This window comes from Photinus pyralis, unplaced genomic scaffold (assembly GCF_008802855.1).
Source record: "Photinus pyralis isolate 1611_PpyrPB1 unplaced genomic scaffold, Ppyr1.3 Ppyr1.4_LG4, whole genome shotgun sequence".
NCBI classification, from domain to species: Eukaryota; Metazoa; Arthropoda; class Insecta; order Coleoptera; family Lampyridae; genus Photinus; species Photinus pyralis.
Window position 1 is genome coordinate 7,660,416 of NW_022170511.1, and position 20,531 is coordinate 7,680,946.

General features: G+C 35.9%; 4 protein-coding genes across 8 annotated transcripts in view; 2 read left to right on the forward strand and 2 right to left on the reverse strand.

Annotated features, from left to right (window-relative positions):
• On the forward strand, positions 1-4,171 carry LOC116169278. 2 transcript variants are annotated; one of them, XM_031485335.1, is made up of 4 exons: positions 1-136; positions 211-298; positions 2,518-2,794; positions 3,040-4,171. In XM_031485335.1, exons 3-4 carry the CDS (start codon positions 2,520-2,522, stop codon positions 3,452-3,454), a joined length of 690 nt encoding a protein of 229 aa, XP_031341195.1. In that variant the 5' UTR covers positions 1-136; positions 211-298; positions 2,518-2,519; the 3' UTR covers positions 3,455-4,171. The 2 variants fall into 2 exon arrangements, with proteins under 2 accessions (XP_031341195.1, XP_031341196.1); XM_031485336.1 differs by having other exon boundaries at positions 33-60.
• On the reverse strand, positions 1,370-13,132 carry LOC116169275. Of its 2 annotated transcripts, none has more exons than XM_031485331.1 (6): positions 12,751-13,132; positions 4,527-4,638; positions 2,278-2,298; positions 2,032-2,216; positions 1,861-1,959; positions 1,370-1,803 (listed from the first exon to the last, which is right to left on the reverse strand). In XM_031485331.1, the coding sequence occupies exons 1-6, from the start codon at positions 13,051-13,053 to the stop codon at positions 1,498-1,500; spliced, it is 1,026 nt and encodes a 341-aa protein (XP_031341191.1). In that variant the 5' UTR covers positions 13,054-13,132; the 3' UTR covers positions 1,370-1,497. The 2 variants fall into 2 exon arrangements, with proteins under 2 accessions (XP_031341191.1, XP_031341190.1); XM_031485330.1 differs by having other exon boundaries at positions 1,849-1,959; positions 12,751-13,131.
• The window catches only part of LOC116169262 (nuclear pore complex protein Nup58), an 18,737-nt gene continuing 7,915 nt past the window's right edge, over positions 9,710-20,531 (forward strand). Inside the window, exons 1-3 of one of the 2 annotated variants that reach the window (XM_031485307.1) lie at positions 10,470-10,487; positions 10,561-10,598; positions 10,672-10,735. In XM_031485307.1, the coding sequence (XP_031341167.1) occupies positions 10,713-10,735 (23 nt within the window). In that variant the 5' untranslated portion in view covers positions 10,470-10,487; positions 10,561-10,598; positions 10,672-10,712. Of the gene's footprint in view, positions 10,599-10,671; positions 10,736-20,531 lie in introns of both variants that reach the window. The other variant, XM_031485305.1, reaches the window with a different exon arrangement.
• Positions 16,883-20,362, reverse strand: LOC116169264. 2 transcript variants are annotated; one of them, XM_031485308.1, is made up of 8 exons: positions 20,114-20,362; positions 19,135-19,331; positions 18,842-19,074; positions 18,481-18,734; positions 17,824-18,424; positions 17,574-17,779; positions 17,342-17,525; positions 16,883-17,294 (listed from the first exon to the last, which is right to left on the reverse strand). In XM_031485308.1, exons 1-8 carry the CDS (start codon positions 20,250-20,252, stop codon positions 16,991-16,993), a joined length of 2,118 nt encoding a protein of 705 aa, XP_031341168.1. In that variant the 5' UTR covers positions 20,253-20,362; the 3' UTR covers positions 16,883-16,990. The 2 variants fall into 2 exon arrangements, with proteins under 2 accessions (XP_031341168.1, XP_031341169.1); XM_031485309.1 differs by lacking the exon at positions 20,114-20,362 and adding an exon at positions 19,387-19,639.

A 20,531-nucleotide genomic window follows, 5' to 3' on the forward strand; every position in this document is an offset into this window, starting at 1 on the left:
GCGTGTGTTGGTAGTTCTGGAGAAATTTAATAAACAACTTTGGCAAGGCGTCATTTAAAGGTACAATAAAATATTTGTTGTAAACTTTTATTTAAAATACCATGACAGCGTTTGCAATAAATTGCACGCTACAATTGTAAGTAAATAGGTTTTTTTGCGAGCGTGAAAACACCACGAAAAACTTGTACATTACTCATAATGTATTTTTAGGTTCATTAACAAAGGATTCTTTGTAAATCTACTGGAGAAGCCCTAGGGTGCTTAACGGTCGAAAGTACATGATAATATATAACAAGAGGCAAGTATGTCGTAATTGTTTGTATCCTTTTTTACACTCGAACTAGTGGTTACGATCCTCTCACAAAATTCACTTTGGTTACATTTAAATCAAAGTGAAAGTGGCAAAAGCAATATAAGTATAAATTGTTAAAGTTTTGTATGAAGTGACAAATATCAATGGCCTACTAAATCGCTTTTATCTGTGAGCTACTCGGAGCTTACTAAGGGGATCTAAAGCATGTAGGTCCTTGATGAGGATTTAAGAATCTCAAAAATTGAAATAAAAACGTATCTATCATAGAAAATGCTCCATTAACCTAGTGACCTTGTTTTATCAAACATCTGGTGGCCACAAGTGTCCAATAAAAACTGTGTGGTAAAACCAGAAATATCGATTTAGCTGCTAGCTATTCTCAAAATGTCGGTTTAAGTAAATAATTTGTCTATACTGACTGAAATCTTAATCTTCTAAAAATCGAGACTATGACAGCCTTTTTTTAAAGGAGAATAAGGGCAGAGTAGCCTTTTTTTACTATAAAAATGGCATTTAAAAACATTAAATGAAATGGTCCCAAAAATGCCATGGTTGACTGATTGATGAAGTGGTTGTTTTTGTTTCCTGGATATCAGTGGTCGGCAAGTCTTGTCCGATAATGGACAAACAGTTTTTTCGTACACTGAACTTTTTGAAGAACATTTAATTGGTTGAGGAGGTAACAGGGTTGCCTCAGAAACTCCACTTGTAATTTTTTTGGGAAAATCCAACTTTAAAATTCTTGTGTGGATTTTTAGTGTAGAATGTTTTCTGAATATAACGGCCTCAAATTCAACAGCAATTTATAGTTTTACTAAGCTTGATTAATTGATTTAATAAATGTAGGTTCACCATCTGTAGACTGCTTATAACGCCAAAATGGTTGAAATTAGAGAAAAATGTATTAAAGTTTTGTGGTATGAGAAGCGTTATAATCTGAACAAGTTTTTAGGTGTACAATTGACTATCAGTCGTGCGCATGTCGAAATTATTGCATGACCTTTCAGGAAGTACTGATCAATTCATGGAAAACCCTTTGTATTAGTAAGTGTGCAATTGACCAATAATTACAATTATCATTTAATGTCTGGTTAATCATTTCAAATACCACAGTTCGGATTGTACATTTAAAATTAAAACTATTCTACTTTGTGTCAATGTTACAACTAACATTTAATAAAGCATTAATTTTTTTCATCCTCCTCATCTTGCATAGGTAAAACTGGTAATGGTTGAGGCTTGGAGGGATTAGATTCGCTCGGACTCAGCTCCGCGTATCTCCTTCGAAGCAGTATCTGCGTACACCTGCATTTAAGTGTATCGAACTGGTAGCCGGTCGAACATTGGACAATGTTACGGCACTGACATACACATATTTCGGGGTTCCACAGCTTAAGGGAACTGTCCTTGTCGCATTTTTTCTCTTCGTCTCGATTGGTGCACGAGCAGCTGCACTCGTTACTACGATATTCTTGGAATTTATTACAGTGCTGAAATGATGGCAATTTTTATTTGAAATATTCATCTATATTTACCTTGGCTTGCACCTTACAACTGCATTTGCATTTTGTGTGTTTTTCCACTGTGACAATTTCTTTGCTCATGAATTTCAGCTTGGACCCCCCTTGGAATTGCGTTTTGAACAACTGAAACAAGACATATTGCACTAGAAATGGGTGTGACTTGTTTCAAAACTTATCTCCTCCAAAATTGTTTACCTGAAAGCTAACTGTTTCCGTTTCTACGGGCTGGCATGATAGTAAACTATGTGTACAACATCCTGCGCATCGTTCTATTCTGGTGCATGATGGTATATATATCACACTTGGATCGTCTGTGGGTGCTATCTGGACGGTTTGTAATTCCGGCATACAGTTTGCAGCTTTTGGTACCACAGCAGCGTCTAGAAAATTATTAGCATATTGTTCATAAATAAAGTGCAATAATTTTAAACAATTACTCACTGCGTTCGTCTCCAAATCGACCTGAAACAAAAGAAAAAAGTGATTCAATATTTCATTAAAAAAAAGTTATACACCCCCTATGGTACAATTATTTCTTATTTTATTGTCTTAGTGTAAGTGATTTTGTGTCCAAAATAACGGTTTTTAAAATTTTTTTAGACTTTTTAATGATGCAATAAAGTTCATAATGTTGTATGTTACACATTTTATCTGTTTTGTATAATTTTTGTTTATTTACAGTAATGTCAACGTCAGAGACATTCACAAAGGAAGAAGTGGCAGAAGCGCAGAAGTTCTGTGATTTTCTAATCAATCTTTTGGAAAATCACAGCGAGTGCTTAGTTTACTATTTAGCCGACACGGCTCTATTGGACTGGTTTGGGCACACCATAAAAGGTCCGAGAAATATAGTGGCGTATTTAAAAAATAACGCGGGAAAGTGTAAGCACAGATTTACCAACCCCAACCCCGTGCGAAAAATTGGCTTTCGGGAGAACCATGTCATTAAGTTACCAAGGTACGGTGACTCGCTTGTTTTCTATTAGATTTGGCAATTGCAACAAATTTGCTAACTCCCTAACACAATGCTCTCAGATGGTAAATTGCTTGATCATCGATAATCGCTTTTTAGATTAACTGTTTGATGCTTCTGCCACCATGGCACCAACCGCACTTTTCTCTGCTGTCTTGCTTGTTCTGTATTCTGGGTGTGATCTCCATTTTCGTTGCTAATATACTACTAATAAAAATGACACATTATAGTGAGGCGAAACAACGTAATCCTATCAACTTCTCTCCTTGCGATTCTGAAAGTAATTCGCCAAAGTTAACCTTCTCCCCAGTGACGCACCTAATAGAGAAGGGTCAAGGTGACGGTCCCCACAATAACTGTCCAGAATCTCCAAGGAAAAAATTCAAGGCAGATAACGGCGACCAAATCACCGATAAACCTGAATTGAAATACATCAGTTCAAACGGCCACATCGAATTTCACAGAAGGTCGTCGAAAAAATTGCAGGCGGAAACAAAGTGGAATAGGCCATGCAAGTTGGAAGTGGCGTATTCGGCGACAAACTTTGAAGATTGTGTAATTTATATGATGATCTATCAAGGAAATTTGAAATGCCGTCGAAATCTTATGAAAGATTTTGACGCGTGCGACCCAGGATCTGAATAATTGGTATTATTGATTGTTTATTTATATGTGATCGTTATTTTTTTATTCCATTTACTCACATAATTGTTATACTTACTTGCAGCCTTAATTCACATTTCTGAACAGTTCAAAGCATGTTTGTTACGTAAAATGTTAGTGCAATTGTTATTATCTTTTTAATTTTATATAGATCTGATGTTAATAAAAACAAATTGTTTATATTGAAGGTTAGTATCAATGATAATTTTCTGGAACAAGTTAGCATGTGGTCCAAGGAAACATGAGCTACCGATATCTTGAATTGTAATTAACTTTGTTATATAATTAAGATTATATAGAGATAGTTATTTTTTATATTGAGTATCATTCTTTTACAGGAGTTATATAAAAAAGTTTCAGATTTTGCCTCTGGGAGGCATTTTATGTAAAAGATATAAAGAGGCTGTAAAACTCCCAGTTCGATTCCTGTAATGGATCTGTTACATGTACATTAAAACTAATACCAGGTAATACGTATACCTACTTGATACCATCAAGTGCCAAAATCAGCTTGAGAATTGCAATTTGAACCAATATTGGTTAAATATAGTTTCAAAAACAATCGCAAACAGTAGACATTTTTGGTATATCAAAAAATTAGCAAATAGTCTTGTCTCGTAGCTTATTTGTAACATAACCCACTTGACCACAAACAAAAACATTACAAATTCCTCAACATTTACAAGAGTTGACAAAATATAAAGGATATGGCTACTGTCAGATTAATTGCAAATTTTGTAAGCAGGTTATTCTAAAGCCACCAGCCATTGGCTCATTTTTACAAAGGCTGATAAGTTCCTGTTAATGATCAGCTGCATATTCTCAAAAGCCTATATTACTTAAGTTGTACGTATTTCGATCTCAGTTCCTTTTACGATAAGTTGTACCTACAATATATTGAAATAAAAGCAACACACCATTGGTAGGCAGGTTCTGAACCAGATTAATTGTAAGTGCCAAAAAATGTATTATGTACAAACATTTTATAGTTTATGTAATAATATGTTTAACTCTGTTATGCGAATAATATCTAAGTGAATAAATATATACTTACTTTCTAATAAAATTGGTCCATTCTTTTCTTGGATATTTCCCTCGACTAAGTTGTGTAAGATGTCGTTTACTTCATTGAAGTTGTTGTATTTCAAAATAAACTCTAAAGGTATCTGGAAAAGTAAAAAATGTTGTCATTATTTTCATATCAAAAAGTTCTAATAGGTAATTTTTTAATTTTCTGTTTTTAACTTTTATTTTTACCAGCATTGTTACGAAAAGGTATTGGCTATGTTGATATATGGACAAACTGATAAGTAGCATAGGCATCTAATTGTAGAGTACCTACTCATGTTTTTTAATTCATTGAATTTCTCTGTAAATAACTACATTATGTAGTAAAGAAATATGTTTGTTCGTAATGGCAGTTTGGACACTATCAGACTTTAAAAACTGTCGTCATGGTTTATTCGCTAATAATTAATAAACATCGCGGTTGCGAGACTCCCACCAAGAAAGGGGTCTTTCTAAGTTACGTGGTTAGAAATTTGCGGCAAAAAACATCTTCATGCAGCAAATTTTACAATTTTGCATCTTTTTTCGCACATGACTTATACGCGCATACTACAATTTTTTTCATGTACTACCTTTTGCCGTTTACGTTTATATTTTTAGATCGTTTATAATTTATGTTGCTGTCTGTTCGTGTGAAGCAACTTTTGTATTTGCGGAATCCAATTTTTTTATTTGTTTAAATACCTACTTCAATGAAATTTTGTATGTGCGCACCTCGAATAAAAGTAAAAATGTGCACATGCGCAATCTGATTTTTTAAATTGATATTTAAATAAAATGTACTCGTATGTTGGCACCTCGAATAACGGGCAAACTAATGCCGAATCATAAAGAATTGTTTTGCACATCCCGCGAAACAATAATCCTGAAATTTTAGGGTAGGATTCTTCGTAGTCTTCGCTTATTCACTGAAATTGAATTAGCATGTCAAATATGGATTGCACATGTGCAATGGTACTTTCTTATTTGTGACCGGATTTTTACGAAATTTTAACAGAAGTTACAAATGGGAAATGAATACAAGTGAAAATCCGCTTTTTGTATAAATCTTTTATGATTAGGTATTTTTTTAACTTGTTGAAATGTTCACTTCTGTTATAGCAAAAAGTACCTATATAACGTAATACCTAATCTTTGGTTATAGTTATACCTATCCTCTTGGGGTTAATACTATGGTAACGTAAATTTTACTACGTGGTTTATTTATTTAACAATAAATTTATAACAGCCATAAAATGAATTATTTATAACAGTTAAAATATTATTTATTACTCACATATACTTACACAATTTATAACAGCGCAAACTATTTATTACTTCTGCGTTGAAATCGGAACTGACGGCAACGCAATTCGATTTGCTTATATAGCAAACTTTTTCTCGAAAGTTTTCAGACGCTTCCGCGTATTCTAGAATGTTCTCGAACAAACACGTAATATTTCCCGGAAAGATGGCGTCACATTCGCCTTCGTTCTTTATCGCCGGTCACTAATCTTTCATGGCGCCTCGATGTCTATCGGGATTTCTGGAATATTCGCAACACTATATATAGGTGCATTTACATTTGTTTGTATGTGAAACTGTTTGATTCGGGTGATTTAATTATTTGATACTTTATTTATTACAATAATGAATTGGTATTAATGAGTCACGCGAGACCGCTGTGATTCCAGCATTTTGTTGAAGGGGCGAATAATGTATTACTAACAATGCGCTTTTCTCAGGCATATGGTGATTTACAACTTGTTTTTCAATTATACCCATAAACATCCGTCCAAATTCTTCTTGTTTATTTATTTTCGCTGCATGGTTTGTGCTGCTATTCGTTCTAGTCTCTGAGGGCTGGTAAATGTCAGACTCGGAAATTTCTACAATAGTTGGCTCAGTATTCCCTATTTCACAGAATAGTTGGCTCACGGTTTTAGGCAAGGCAAATTTAATTGATGCGATGTAGATGCATCTTGTTTTTCTTACCGTACGCCAGTGCTTCATTTTTATAGAAGAAGTTCATTATCGCCAAAAATGTATAGGTATTTCTAATTTCTGGTGCCTTAAGTTAATTTGCTGTGGTTAGCACAGATACCATCCGCACATGGGTTCTGCCCAAAAGCTTTTCAACTGTTTACTCCAGTGCAATATCTCCCTTACTAACGTGGGGGTGGAAAAAAGCAGGGATGCGTCTTGTAAGTGACAACTCGCGTTGTGGAATGGAAGTTTGTGGGGGGGGGGGGGGATTGTAGAACAAAATTTATTTTGAAATTGACATTTACCTAACTAATGGAGGCACGACTATAGGCACAGTATAAATTAGTATAGGTACCTACCTCCTGGCGAAATTGTATTTATTTTGAAATTGACATTTACCTAACTAATGGAGGCACGACTATAGGCACAGTATAAATTAGTATAGGTACCTACCTCCTGGCGAAATTGATGTCTAATCTAATTGACCATTAAATGCTTCTGCTCAATTTGTAGTTTGTACTTGTACTTGTCGCATGTGACATTACATCAATTTAATGTTATCTACCATCAAATAGGTATATGCAAACAAATCGCGTAATTTCATAAAAATAACAATTTCACGGTGACACCATAAAACCGCTTTTCGTTATCGAATACAAAAAATCCCAAATAAACAGTGAAATTAATCCCATACCTACCGACGTAATTCTTGTGAACTATGCATCAATTGTAGTCAAATTATAAACATTTATTCCCGACCGATAAACACATCATAAACTATTAATAGAACTTCTAAAACAGCGTGAATTTTTCCTGAAAAACTCAATTTTCTAATCTATTAAAAACGGACATGGTAAGTATATGCGTCATTGGCTCTTGGAAAGTTAAAAAATGGTTAGAGAAAAGAGAACTACTTATTTAGTAGATAGATATAGGTACTCCCCGTGTAATTAGTATGTCGGTTGTACCTAGGTACTAGTTGTAGTCATTAAATATAGTCTGGTAGAATACGTGTAGGTACGAGGATGAGGAGTTATAGCTTTTAGCATTTTAATGTTTATTTAATGTTCATTTACTTATGCATTGCTTAAGGCGGATAGTAGTTGTTAAATGGGTAGTTATATAATCAGTAGAGTAGGTAAGTAGGCACGGTCCTATTCACACCTATAAATGCGTAGGAAAAAAACCAAAATATATTCCTGATCAGTTTGCACTTAATCTTCTACCTCAGAAGTTATTTTAGGTAGGTAACGTTTTGCATTTTAGAATAATTAAGCACGATTCTAAATCTGGGTTTTTGCACGGTGTCAATGAATATATTAGAACCTCAGTACCAGCGTATCTGATGCAGCAGAATTTTTGTAGTTCAACGAACATGGCCACAAATAATTTACTGCGCCAATAGACAATTTTATTAGAGTGTCATAAGTAGAGGCCAGCAAGCAGTCTGCTGTCTGACCGACTTTTTCTGTATAACTGCGTAGGTAGGTACTAATTAAGGCATGGAGATATATGTATCTATGTATAAAAATCAGACTAATATTCAGTATAGGTGGATCGGATATGCAGTTTATTTTACCACGAAAAATGCTGTACCTACTTTCATTTTCTTAGATCTGCATTTTGGGTCATCGCGATGTTTTGTTTTCATCTTGCGAATGCTGTACTTAAACAAGCTTCCTGCTTCTCAATTAAAACTAGTTACTATTATCAAGCAAACCCTTATCTATGGGGAATGTAATATCTTTTATTCGGAAGCGGATTTTTAGCGTATTTTCGCCCCTGTTATTGAGGTTTATTTTCAAATGCTTCAGAAACTAACGCAAAAAAACTATTCCATCCTTTATGGGATACAGCTTATAAAATGCGTGAGTTTTTCCAAACGGTGGCTCAAAGATTCCCCACAGTTTACATAAATTAGCTTCTGTGTACCGATTGTTCTTGAAGAGAATTTTTAAATAGCTTCTGTTCAAAGGCATCAAAAGAATTCGAAACCTAAGTCTTTCCACATTGAAAATGAAAAAAACGTCTTTAGAACAGACAATTGCAAACAGTTTCTAATGAATTTCTTAGAAAGATCTCTAACATGCTTCTTGTCGATTACTAGAAGTACCACACCAATAGGAATAATAGGATTTTGAAGAGAAAATTAAAAAAAAAGGATTTCAAGAATCATTCCGGAAATTCTTAGAAAAACGTACATAGTTCGCAAACATAACAACTATAGGAAATTTCCTAATAAATAACGACCCTTTCTCTGTTTTTATGTGGATGCCTCGGTGGATGCTCTCTATCAGCGAAGAAATTCAGGCAAGTTATCCCTTATTTGCTCGGAAAATATTCAATTTAGTGAAAAATAACGACCCTTTCTCTGTTTTTAGGTGGACGATTTCATGTGGAGATTCAGGAAAGTTTTCCCTTATTTGCTTAAAAAATATATTGAATTTAGGTGAACGTCCTAGTGTTGAAGTCAACGAAGAAATCCAGGCAAGTTTTCCCTTATTTGCGTAAAAAATGTATTCAATTTAGTGTAAAATAACGACCCTTTCTCTGTTTGTAGGTGGATGCCCTCGTGTTGAAGTCAGCGAAGAAATCCAGGCAAGTTTTCCCTTATTTACTTAAAAAATGTATTGAATTTAGTGTAAAATAACGACCCTTTCTCTGTTTTTAGGGGGATGGTCTCGTGTTGAAGTCAGCGAAGAAATTCAGGCAAGTTTTCCCTTATTTGCGTAAAAAATGTATTCAATTTAGTGTAAAATAACGACCCTTTCTCTGTTTGTAGGTGGATGCCCTCGTGTTGAAGTCAGCGAAGAAATCCAGGCAAGTTTTCCCTTATTTACTTAAAAAATGTATTGAATTTAGTGTAAAATAACGACCCTTTCTCTGTTTTTAGGGGGATGGTCTAGTGTTGAAGTCAACGAAGAAATTCGGAAGTTTTCCTTTATTTGCTTAAAAAATGTATTGAATTTAGTGTAAAATAACGACCCTTTCTATGTTTTTAGGGGGATGGTCTCGTGTTGAAGTTAGCGAAGAAATTCAGGCAAGTTTTCCTTTATTTGCATAAAAAATGTATTGAATTTAGTGTAAAATAACGACCCTTTCTCTGTTTGTAGGTGGATGCCCTCGTGTTGAAGTCAGCGAAGAAATCCAGGCAAGTTTTCCCTTATTTTCGACCCTTAAAAAGTCATGGAAGAAATAGGCAAGTTTTCCTTTATTTGCTTAAAAAATGTATTGAATTTAGTGTAAAATAACGACCCTTTCTATGTTTTTAGGGGGATGGTCTCGTGTTGAAGTTAGCGAAGAAATTCAGGCAAGTTTTCCTTTATTTGCATAAAAAATATATTGAATTTAGTGTAAAATATCGACCCTTTCTCTGTTTGTAGGTGGATGCCCTCGTGTTGAAGTTAGTGAAGAAATCCAGGCAAGTTTTCCCTTATTTTCTTAAAAAATGTATTGAATTTAGTGTAAAATAACGACCCTTTCTATGTTTTTAGGGGGATGGTCTCGTGTTGAAGTTAGCGAAGAAATTCAGGCAAGTTTTCCTTTATTTGCATAAAAAGTATATTGAATTTAGTGTAAAATAACGACCCTTTCTCTGTTTGTAGGTGGATGCCCTCGTGTTGAAGTCAACGAGAAATCTCGAAGAAATTCAGGCAAGTTTTCATTTATTTGCGTAAAAAATGTATTGAATTTAGTGTAAAATAACGACCCTTTCTCTGTTTTTAGGGGGATGGTCTCGTGTTGAAGTCAACGCAGAAATGCGGGCAAGTTTTCCTTTATTTGCTTAAAAAGTATTGAATTTAGAATAAAATAATGCCCCTTTCTCTGTTTTTAGGTGGATGATCTACTAGTGTTGAAATCAACGGAGAAATTCAGGCAGGTTTCCCTTATTTTCTTAAAAAATATTCAATTTAGTGTAAAATAACGACCCTTTCTCTGTTTTTAGGTGGACGATTTCGTGTGGAAATCAACAGAGATTCGGGCAAGTTTTGAGTTATTTGCTTAAAAAATATATTGAATTTAGAGGGAAATAATGCCCCATTCTCTGTTTTTACGTGGACGTCCTCGTGTTAAAGTCAACGAAGAAATCCAGGTAAGTTTTCCCTTATTTGCTTAAAAAATATATTGAATTTAGTGTAAAATAACGACCCTTTTTCTGTTTCTAGGTGGATGATCTTATGTCGAAATCAACGGAGAAGTTCGGGCAATGGACGGGAATGTCGGTGACTGGTGAGTACTTTGTTTTCTTATATTTGTTTACAAAACAAAATTGGTATATACTCTTTTGGATTTTAGAGGCCTTAGTATATTTAACACGATTAAATGCACTTAAAGTAAATGTTTTTTATCGGTGTTCAAAAGCTTTTAGAACTCGTAAAGGCCACTAGATGCCATGGATAGAGCCCATTGAAAGCTCTTGGAAGGAAATTATTTCGTAATGTATGAAAGCTCCTAAGTTAACTGGAGACCATATGTATAATATTAAAGATATCATTCAAAATATAGTGTTTTTCCTCAAGAAAAATTCCTATTCATTATAGAGATTTGCAAATGTACCAGTTTTACAGAACGCATGCATTGCTTTAGTTTAGTTAATGCGATTTTTCTTTCCCAATTCAGTTCCTATTTCACTACTTAAAAATGTATGAGATTATAACTTTCACACAGAGATAATTCGTTTGCTTCTTCAATCATATTTTTTACGAATATGTAAATTTTAGATGGTTAATTCTCGGTAGTATCTATCTATATATTTACGCGGCCTTCACTTATTAATTTATGTAACCAGATTTTTATATTATTTGCCAAAACAAGTGGAATCATCTGCGTATCAACTCTATAAACATACTGATCACGTTCTTGCAATAATTTTTTGGAGGCAAAATACCATTTGCATTGCTAATGTGTCTTCTTGAATCTTGGGTATGCTTCCCTAAGTCATGACCCATTTGTGTACCAAATTTGAACATGCATTTTTGAGTTATCGTACGAACGGCCGGACAGACGTTTAGACTTTTGGACATTATTCATAAAGTTGCGTTCGTATAATCCTTGCGTTACTTTATAATTGTTCGGTATGCTTGTTAACGTCCTTTTAGGTCATTTAGGCCACAGACGCTAAAAAGCCCATGATGGTGTAGCTATAGGAAGTCTACTACAAGTTTTTTTTCATAATTTATCCATTACTAGCAAACTCCCCCGAATTTCGTACCGCCTTTGGACAATCTCGTTTTCTTGGATGAATTATTTAAGTACCTACCTATCCCTCTGAGCTGACTCGAGAAAGTATGTCAACGTGACATTGATTATTTAAAACTCTCTTTCCTAGTCTAACATTTAAAACGTGCAAAGTGACATGAGATCTGAATTTACAGTACATGTAAATAACCTTGGAGTTTACGCAATAAATAAATATTTAGTGTCACATTCTCTTCGAGAAGTTGGCCATTGGACAGACAGACGGGCGTACGGATATTATTTTTTTGGAATATGTGGTCGATGGTTAATTAAGGCCTTTTATCACAAGTTTGTAGGTATGTTAACTGTAGTTTGCACGTAGCTAAATCTCCTTAGCCTTGAATTTGGATTGATGTAATTGCTGTATCTACAGCTATGCAATGCCGTAAGTAGATATATGAAATTGATCACGAATCAGCGCTATCAGTGTAGACAATTATTTGATTGATCTATGATTAACACAACAATGACAAGATATAGGTTCAAGAAAAAGATATTGCGGTTGCATTTTCAACAATTATCGCGTTACCTTGAGGTGAAAGGATTTCCGGATTCGCCGATGAAAAAAAGCATTTAATTTTGATGAGAGTCATGTTTGTTCTTAAAATATCACAAATTTATGAACTAAAAAATATTACAGGTAGTTCCCCAGAGTAAGCTGATCAAAATGCGCAGCGTCGTTTGTTATTATGAAGTACCTACTAATCTCTCGGTCTGTCCAAATGATAAAAACCGGAAAATTAATCACGTCCAAAAGAAATGTGTCATAAATAGACAGTGACAAATAACGCGGCAATATAGACGGAAACGGTTGTATTACCCTCAGTCGAATTTGGTGTCTGCAAACAATCTGTGCACAGGTACATAGTTAAAATACTTCGGGGTAATTAGCGGTAATGTCCACCTAAGATTTGGAGAAAGCCGGTTCTCTTGACCTGCTGAACAGTAGCCCACTACTGGTAATGGTGACAAAATGTAATATAGGTAGGATAATAGCGTAAACTCACCGAAGATAAGTTAGAGGTGCTCACTTTTTCTTCGGGGGGAAAATTATGGGAATGATGGTGGTGGTGATTGTTATGATGGTAATGATAACTGTGCCCAGGATATGGTAAATTGGGGTGATTACGATGAAATTCGGGACTATGTTGAAATGTGGACTCGTGGGGATGATGATAACGGTTGCTATGTCTGAAATCGTCCTCGGGATACATAATAAAATCGTCATCGTCACCATTTGCGCACCTACACATTAAAACGACATTTAACAATAACAATAACATGATCACGTTTACGTCGATAAAGTACATAATATCACTACGGTCAAAACTTGTTTAACGTTAATCGCTCGTGACCGTTCAAGACAGACTGACCAGGAAAAGGAAAACAGTAAATGGTCAATTCGCAGGTGGGTTTTACTTACCACGCATATCATGATGGTAACGTTTTGCCTCTTCCCTATACATATTGCAATTCGTTAATTGTCTTCAATTTTCATCAATTTATATTCATCAAAATTTATGACAGAAGTATAAGTATGTAGAAATCATTTGGGTGATGCTGAATATATTTCAATGGCTGGACCTTGATCTAAAATTATAATTTGCACTTTGTGTACGTATACCTATACCTACCGGAAGTTTTTTTTTTAACATTTGCCATCTCCACTTTGCTTCAACACGACTGTTGGACTCAAGAAACAATTTGCAATGATAAATAATTAACCTTTAGGCTATAATAAAGAAATCTAACTTTTCCATTCCCTATAGGTAAGTCACCTACAAGAAAAAGTAACTTACCTTTTTTATTAATATTTTCCATGGAATTTATTTAATCAAATAAATTATGCTGGAATTTATTGTTAATCTGTTATAGATCTCTAGAAAGTAAATATTTAATATAATTAGGTTTGTAGGTACAAAAAACTCATAAATTATAAACTTATAATCTTCGTCATTTATTGAAAATTTCACTAATGTGAAATTTGACGCTCTTTATGAATTACTTATTACATTAACTAACCCTAAATTTGTAAAAAAAGAAATCAGTCTTTATCATTAGTTAAAATTTAAAAAAGTGTTGGGCTAAGGGAAGTAATTAGTCAATTACTGGCACAATAATTAGGAAGAATGGGTGTGTGGGCATATTTCGCAAAAAGAGTGCCTGACATAATTCCTCCTCCCTTTAGGAAAGAACATCTTTGTGCGTCAAAAATTTTTTTAAACTTCTTCAAGAGAAATGGATTGTTTATGGTGTCTACGGTCTGAATTCAAAATTTGTATAACACCTTAGGTATGTCTAAATACAAGCATTAGTTAACACAAAATAAGGGTAGGTTTTTCAGGTATTGGCGAACTATAATTTCGTGGCGTCTTCAAATTGAAAGGAGTGGGTGATCTGTTTTGGGACGATTGTCTTGCGAATCAGGTCTGGTAGGTGACTAGGTGAACATTTGTCTAGTCAAAGAACGGACTAAATAATTAATTATTATTAAATTAACTATATGGTTTTACTAAGCCGGCTTTATAAGTATTTAACCATTTTTTTTACAAAGGTATAAGATTCTGGTTGGTATTGCTTTAAATCGGATGAAATTTCATTGATATCAATGTGTTCTAATAATTAATCGTTCTAATTCATTCGTCATATTCGTGGTAAGTCTCGTGATTTAATTGAAAGCAATAACTAAGTCGTTTTCTAATATGGTTTCGTTTCCACCTATCACCGAAGCGGTTTTATTTATTTATTTTATAGCATTTATGTTAAATTGCAGACATTTTAATAGGTTTGAATGAGTAGGCTATAAACCGTTCTTTAACCGTAAGAGTAGATAAAGCGATCGCGACGAAAGAACCTAAGCTTTTCACGTCTCTGTATTCAGAATTGTCAGAAGCTTTACAATAATTTATTTGACCTTTGCTATAAAATAAAGTTTTGTATTATACACATGTTGCGAATGCAGATTTTTGACATCTGCGGATGCGGAGTTTTGAGAGCTCACATCCGCGGATGCGAATGCGGATCTTAATTAAAAAAACCTCATATGGTTGCGGAAATAATCGTCAGCATCCGCATTAACAACTTCGAATGCGGATGCGAATGCCAATATCGATGCGAAAGTTCCGCAATTGCGGATGCGGATCCGAATATCCCCAACATCACACGACGATAAAGGGAAACTAACCATCTCGTGAAAGTTAAAGAAGAAGAATGAGTTAAAAAAATTGTATTAAGTTATTGGAGAGACCTTATTTTTTGTGTACAAAAATTATGCCAGGTTTTATTAAAAAACTGAGAAAAAAAATTTCGAAATTAAAAAACAAAAAATTTAAAAAAAGGGAGGTATGGGTCAGGTAATGGGGTTAAATGGGTCACTTACTATTTGTGATGTTTTAGGTGTAAAAGGGCTTATATTTTTACAGTAAAACTATTTTTATTGGATATATTGCATACAAAGTTAAAGTAAACAAAGAAATAAGAACACAACAAATTCAAATTCTGAAAACAAAAAAAAAAATATCATGTGGCCATGAATCGTTAACACATCTAGTTCAGGTTCTTAAAACTACTTAGGTCAATATCAAAGTTGCAAAATTTTTGCGTTCTGTTGGTACCAGCTATGTTATTTGGAGGACTCAAACGCAGAACTATATCGCTAAAATCAACTTCTGAAATATCCGTTTCCTCTGGGTAATAAAATGTGTTTGAATTTGTTTTCCTTCGTAAAAAATTTATAACATAAAATCCTTGTTCGTTTACGTTTTGTATATTTCCAACATAATGCAGACATGTTCGTTTTGTGGTAAATTTAACAACTACATAATCGCCAACTCTAGAACAACTTGCAGAGTGATCAAAATCTTCAGACACACGGTCATTTTCTGGATCGTATTCGGAAAGGTCCGAGTCCGGTAGTTCTTCACTAGCTGATATGTTATTTTGAAGAACAAGTTGCACAGCTTGTGATATTTGCTCAGGAGTTTTTCTTTCTCTGTCAGTTTTCTGTTTATAAGTTAGAGGCATTTTGAATCTGTAAAGAAAATTAAATAAGACGTTTCACTAAAAGAAAGTGGGGAGGTTTGGGTCGACTCAAATCTCCCGCGCGCTACTGACCCATACCTCCCTCTCTTCAATATTCACAAATGTGCACCTCTCTTATTTATGCAATATGTTTTAGGTTATAATTTGTCGTTTATATTTGTAACTTAAATGTTACTTAAATCACAGAAAAAATCACAAGCACATCGTGGTACATGCAAGCTCAAAACAATGATCTACTTATATCAGTAATTTAAGTGAAACTTACCTGGAAATTGACTTATTTTCCCAATAAACTAAACACACGCGTAGACAAACATGAGGCTCTGTTTACAATGTCACCTATTAGTACCGCAACCAGTAATGCACCTATGAGCGGGATACATGTACCATACATGAAAATAAACCCAGTGACCCAATCCTCCCACGACCCAAACCTCCCCACCTTCCCCTACTGATAACTATATATTTTTCTAATTAGAGAAAATAAGGAATTTATAAAGCAAAAACTGTTTATTGCATTTTTGGACTTTTGCGTTTTTGCACCGTTCGCGCAAGTCATAATCTCAAAATTGACATCGTCGATCTAGGTAGCTTGGAAAAGTAACTCCGAGAATAGCAAACCGCATCACTCTATCTCTTTTAGTTCTCTTCATTTCAACTTCATTGGTATATGGGAACATTTTAACTTGCTCATCAATCAGTGAATAACATTTTATTCACCATTCTTCGCCCAGTCGCACACAAAATTTATTTATTTACTTATTGTCCCTCTCTTATTCAGGGTCCTCAACAGGCTTGCATCCAATTACAGAATGCATAATGCTTTTTATAGGTGCCCCTGCAAAAGGTCTTAAGTTGTTCTATACTACTCCGGTACCTATTTACCTTACGACCTAATTCGAAGTAACCGGTCGAATGCTCGAAACTGTTATAAGGAAATTTCCAGCTCTGCCACAGATGAAAAATTCTTACCTCAGCCTAGGTTCGAACACCCGACCTTCCGGCTATCTAGCCCAAAGCTACCTACCTATCTCTTACAGTTTCCATGGTGGCCCTCAAATTTGAATCAGCCTACAACGTTTGAAAACAACTACGCAGTTCGATAAAAATCTTAACTTTAATGCATAATTATCTACAGTTACTGTACAGAGGCAGTTGCAAGATCACATAAATGTAGAATTTGGGCTGTGTTCACCTTCCATTCTATTAACCTACTAAATTCGTCGTGCTCCCTGGCAAAGAACATCTTCCCAACTGCGTTTTGATGGCCGCAATGAGCGGAACGGCTGGATCAGACGGCGACAAAGCGCCCTCGGTTAACACACGGTCGACATCGACTCGCGGTGGAGGAGGTCTTCTCTGAAGGGGACCGGCACTAAGTGGTCTCGACAAAGGCGACGGTGCGTTTGTCGCCCACGCACCTCTAGGTGGTTTACTTGCAGCCAGAGCTCGTCTGGGTTCCGTGGTTTTGGGTCTACGCTGTGTATCCGCTTGAACATCGTCTGGAGGTCTACAATTTTTTTCTGTAATCGGAAAGACTGTTCCAATTCAACATACCTAGTCATATTGGCTGAATGGCTCTTAACTTCAAAAGCAATTGGACGCCCCTCCTCCACCGGGCTGTCACGTCGGCTGCCAAACAAACTAAATGTCTCGTCGAGCAAATCGTGAAATCTCTTTCTCATTTTAGAAGAGTTGCCCTTCAACTTGCCATCGTCCATACCTTGATCCATACTTACACCTACAATACACAACCAGGTGAAATAATTCCAGACAGTGACACGCTAACCTCGCTGTAGTCTTTTACAATGCTCACTCCAAACGATAGGACCTATAACGCCCGGATCTTCCACAACGCTCAAACTACCATAGCGCGTCAGCAGACCATCCAACCTTCGATCGGAGTCGAGTGCATCAAGCCCTTCGTCGTCTATATCTAAATGTAGAACACTGATTGGTTCCAACACCTTATTCAGAGGCTCCGGGTTGTTTCCTCTGCAAAAACCATAATAGCAAACGATATTTGAGCTTAAACTCACCTAGGGAACGACTTTACGGACGGCATTGAAAGATAAGATTTCGGACTGATGACACCAGGGTCAACATTTTTATATTTAATCGCGATCTTTGAGTCTCCTCGTGACGCTTCGCTTCCGCTATCACTATCGATACTCGCCTGTGCAGGTACCGTTTTATTCAATGCCGCTTTTGGTCGGGCAGCGTTTAGAGCCTTGGGTGGGGTGGATTGCTTTTTTAAACTCATTAGAGGAGAGATGTCTAAGCTTGCGCCACTCAGAGAGCTTGAACTAGTTGAACTGGGTCTGCTTACGATTACCCCACTTCTTAAAGTCGCGTTTGACGAATGCGTTCTAAAGTTAATGTACGTAGGGGACTGTTCCAATCTTTTAGAGGTGTCGGTGTCATTTTGAATGAACGCTTCGTTCGTCTGTCCAATGGCTACGTTCTGTTGGAACATGTCGCTTTTGTTTGGCATTTGCGCCGGATTTCTTTTGTTCATCGCCAAAGTTAGGAAAGCAACCAATAGAAGAAGGACGAGAAGTATCGATAAAGCGACCCCGATGAAAATCCAAGTGTGATTCGTGCTTGACAAATACTCGGGGTCGTTTACTTTTAGATACGCTGAAAAATCGGGGAAGTGACATGAATGGTACGAATTAGTAGTGATGGGTACTTACGTTCGGCTTTTATTATGAATGGATAACCCAGTTCGTTGACCACTTCCTGGTCTGATACCAGGTGCATGTCTGCAGCTGCGGTCGTCGCTGCAACAGGTTGACCGGAAACGGACACGTGGTACAGTACTTCCATCTTTTCGTCTCCATTAATTGGGGATTTCGAAATTTTGATTATGTAGACACTCACCGGTTTGTCGGGGTTGGAAACTGCCCTTTTCAAACGAGCGTTTATACCTAAGTGGCGTTCTTGTTGCCTGTAATGTATTAAGAAAATAAACGCAGTAATGGGGAAACTAAGTTCATTCCGTCACCGTCTTTTGGTCAGACGGTATTTCCAGCCCGACATAAGCCAGGAACTTACCTCTGGAAGGCGGTTTTATAAAGATTCGCTAAACCATTTTTCAAATCGTTTACGGTCGGATTATTTCCATCTGTTTTTAGCACGGTCAGTAGCCAAAATTGTCTGTCTGCGTCCGGTACATAGTCTGTAGTCGAATCTTCATATGAGTCAAAGGTTGGCGTTGGGGAGATTTCACCATCCGGCGTCATCGTTGTATCGCAATATGGACAGTTTGTGGTGGTGTCAGAATAGGTCTGAAACAAACGCAAAGAGTTTGAAGAGTTGCAAATAGAAAGAAATCCGTAGAGACTTACTGGGTTGTAGTAAGTTGTAGTTGTTGGCACGTACATGGTAGAAAGGACGGTTTTAGTTTTATAGATAGTAGTAGGGCGTGCAGTATCTCCGCTATCTCTATTGTCATCAATGCTACCATCGCCCGAACCGGTCCAAAAGAAGTCTTCCAAACGATATGCTTTTTGTTCATTATAGCCGCTCTCGATTAATACCAACTCTGAAATTAACTATAATTAATGTGGAATGTTTTAAGTCTGCAGATCCAGTGGTACTAATTTGGAGTGTTGGTCCTTTACTTGTTATAGACGATATGGTCTATTGGCTATTGGGAACGAAACGAAAACTCCTATCAGATCCTATCTGTTGTGGCTTTGCCGCCGCCGCCGTGACGGTCAAGTTTAAAAGGAGTGGTCAAAACGAATTCCAGTAGCCAAACGTTTTGAACCACCTCTTTTCGTACAGATACCCATTGTGTGAAATAAAACCTTATGGTGAAAGATTGTTAATGTTGGAGCAACTCTGGAGGAATTTTGTCTATGATTAATGAAAGTTAGTCATATCCTGAAGCGTGGCGCATCAAAGAAATTGCGTTTAAAACTAATTTGTCTAACCACAAATAGCTATCATTATTTGCACCATATTCATCGGTAACAATGCCGAGGCAGTCAAGCATAAAACGAGGTCAACATTTTTAGGCAGAATCCGTATTAGTCAAACAAAGATAATCGAGTTTTAAAATAAACAACTTAAAACGCTATGGAATATAATATCATGCAAGCTTCCCCAATCCTATACACTTATAAGGTGCGTGAACCCAAGCAATAAATCTAATATTGGTACCTGGCACCAAAACTCTGAAGCTAAATCGTTGCGGATGAACTAATAAAGATGAATTAAATATTTTTATAGTAGCGATTCATATCAAAATATGTTCAAAAGAGATTAATTGTGCAAAGTTTTCTGTGGAGAATGTGCGAAATTGAGAAATTGCAAACGTACCAGTTCCACGTTCCAATTTTGATAACTTGGAGACATCTAAGGTTTCAAAGTTTTCTTTGGTAGCAATGAATGGAAAGCGTATTATAAGAACACCAGTTACCACTAACGTAAACGAGGGTGAATTAAATACTCCTAGCATTCCTGACCCCTTAACGTATGGGGTGGTAAATTAGACTTCCGTTGATTGGATACAAATAGCGATCTGTCGTTCGTGTAACTGTTCATTATGTTTGCTACAGCTTGCATGCTTCAACTACTACAACATGCCGAGCTTCGCATTGATCAAACATATCATTTATATGCGCAAGCGTGTGTTTACATGGTATTTTTTGTAAAGATGCTTTGTAACAAATGGATGTAACACAACTTATTGCGACCTTTGGTCTTGTAGACCTAAGGGCCCAAAAATTTGCTGAAT

Excerpts from the sequence above, each read along its gene's own strand:
- LOC116169264 (XM_031485308.1), bottom strand. The coding sequence starts at position 20,252 with ATGCTAGGAGTATTTAATTCACCCTCGTTTACGTTAGTGGTAACTGGT. Across the intron at positions 19,075-19,134 it reads CTACAACTTACTACAACCCA|ACCTATTCTGACACCACCAC; the intron begins GTAAGTCTCTAC and ends CGTTTGTTTCAG. Across the intron at positions 17,295-17,341 it reads CATTCAGCCAATATGACTAG|ACCTCCAGACGATGTTCAAG; the intron begins GTATGTTGAATT and ends AAAAAATTGTAG.
- LOC116169275 (XM_031485330.1), bottom strand. The coding sequence starts at position 13,053 with ATGTACTTTATCGACGTAAACGTGATCATGTTATTGTTATTGTTAAAT. Across the intron at positions 2,299-4,526 it reads TGGACCAATTTTATTAGAAA|GTCGATTTGGAGACGAACGC; the intron begins GTAAGTATATAT and ends CTTTTGTTTCAG. Across the intron at positions 2,217-2,277 it reads TCGATTTGGAGACGAACGCA|ACGCTGCTGTGGTACCAAAA; the intron begins GTGAGTAATTGT and ends ATAATTTTCTAG.
- LOC116169278 (XM_031485335.1), top strand. The coding sequence starts at position 2,520 with ATGTCAACGTCAGAGACATTCACAAAGGAAGAAGTGGCAGAAGCGCAG. Across the intron at positions 2,795-3,039 it reads CATGTCATTAAGTTACCAAG|TGAGGCGAAACAACGTAATC; the intron begins GTACGGTGACTC and ends GACACATTATAG.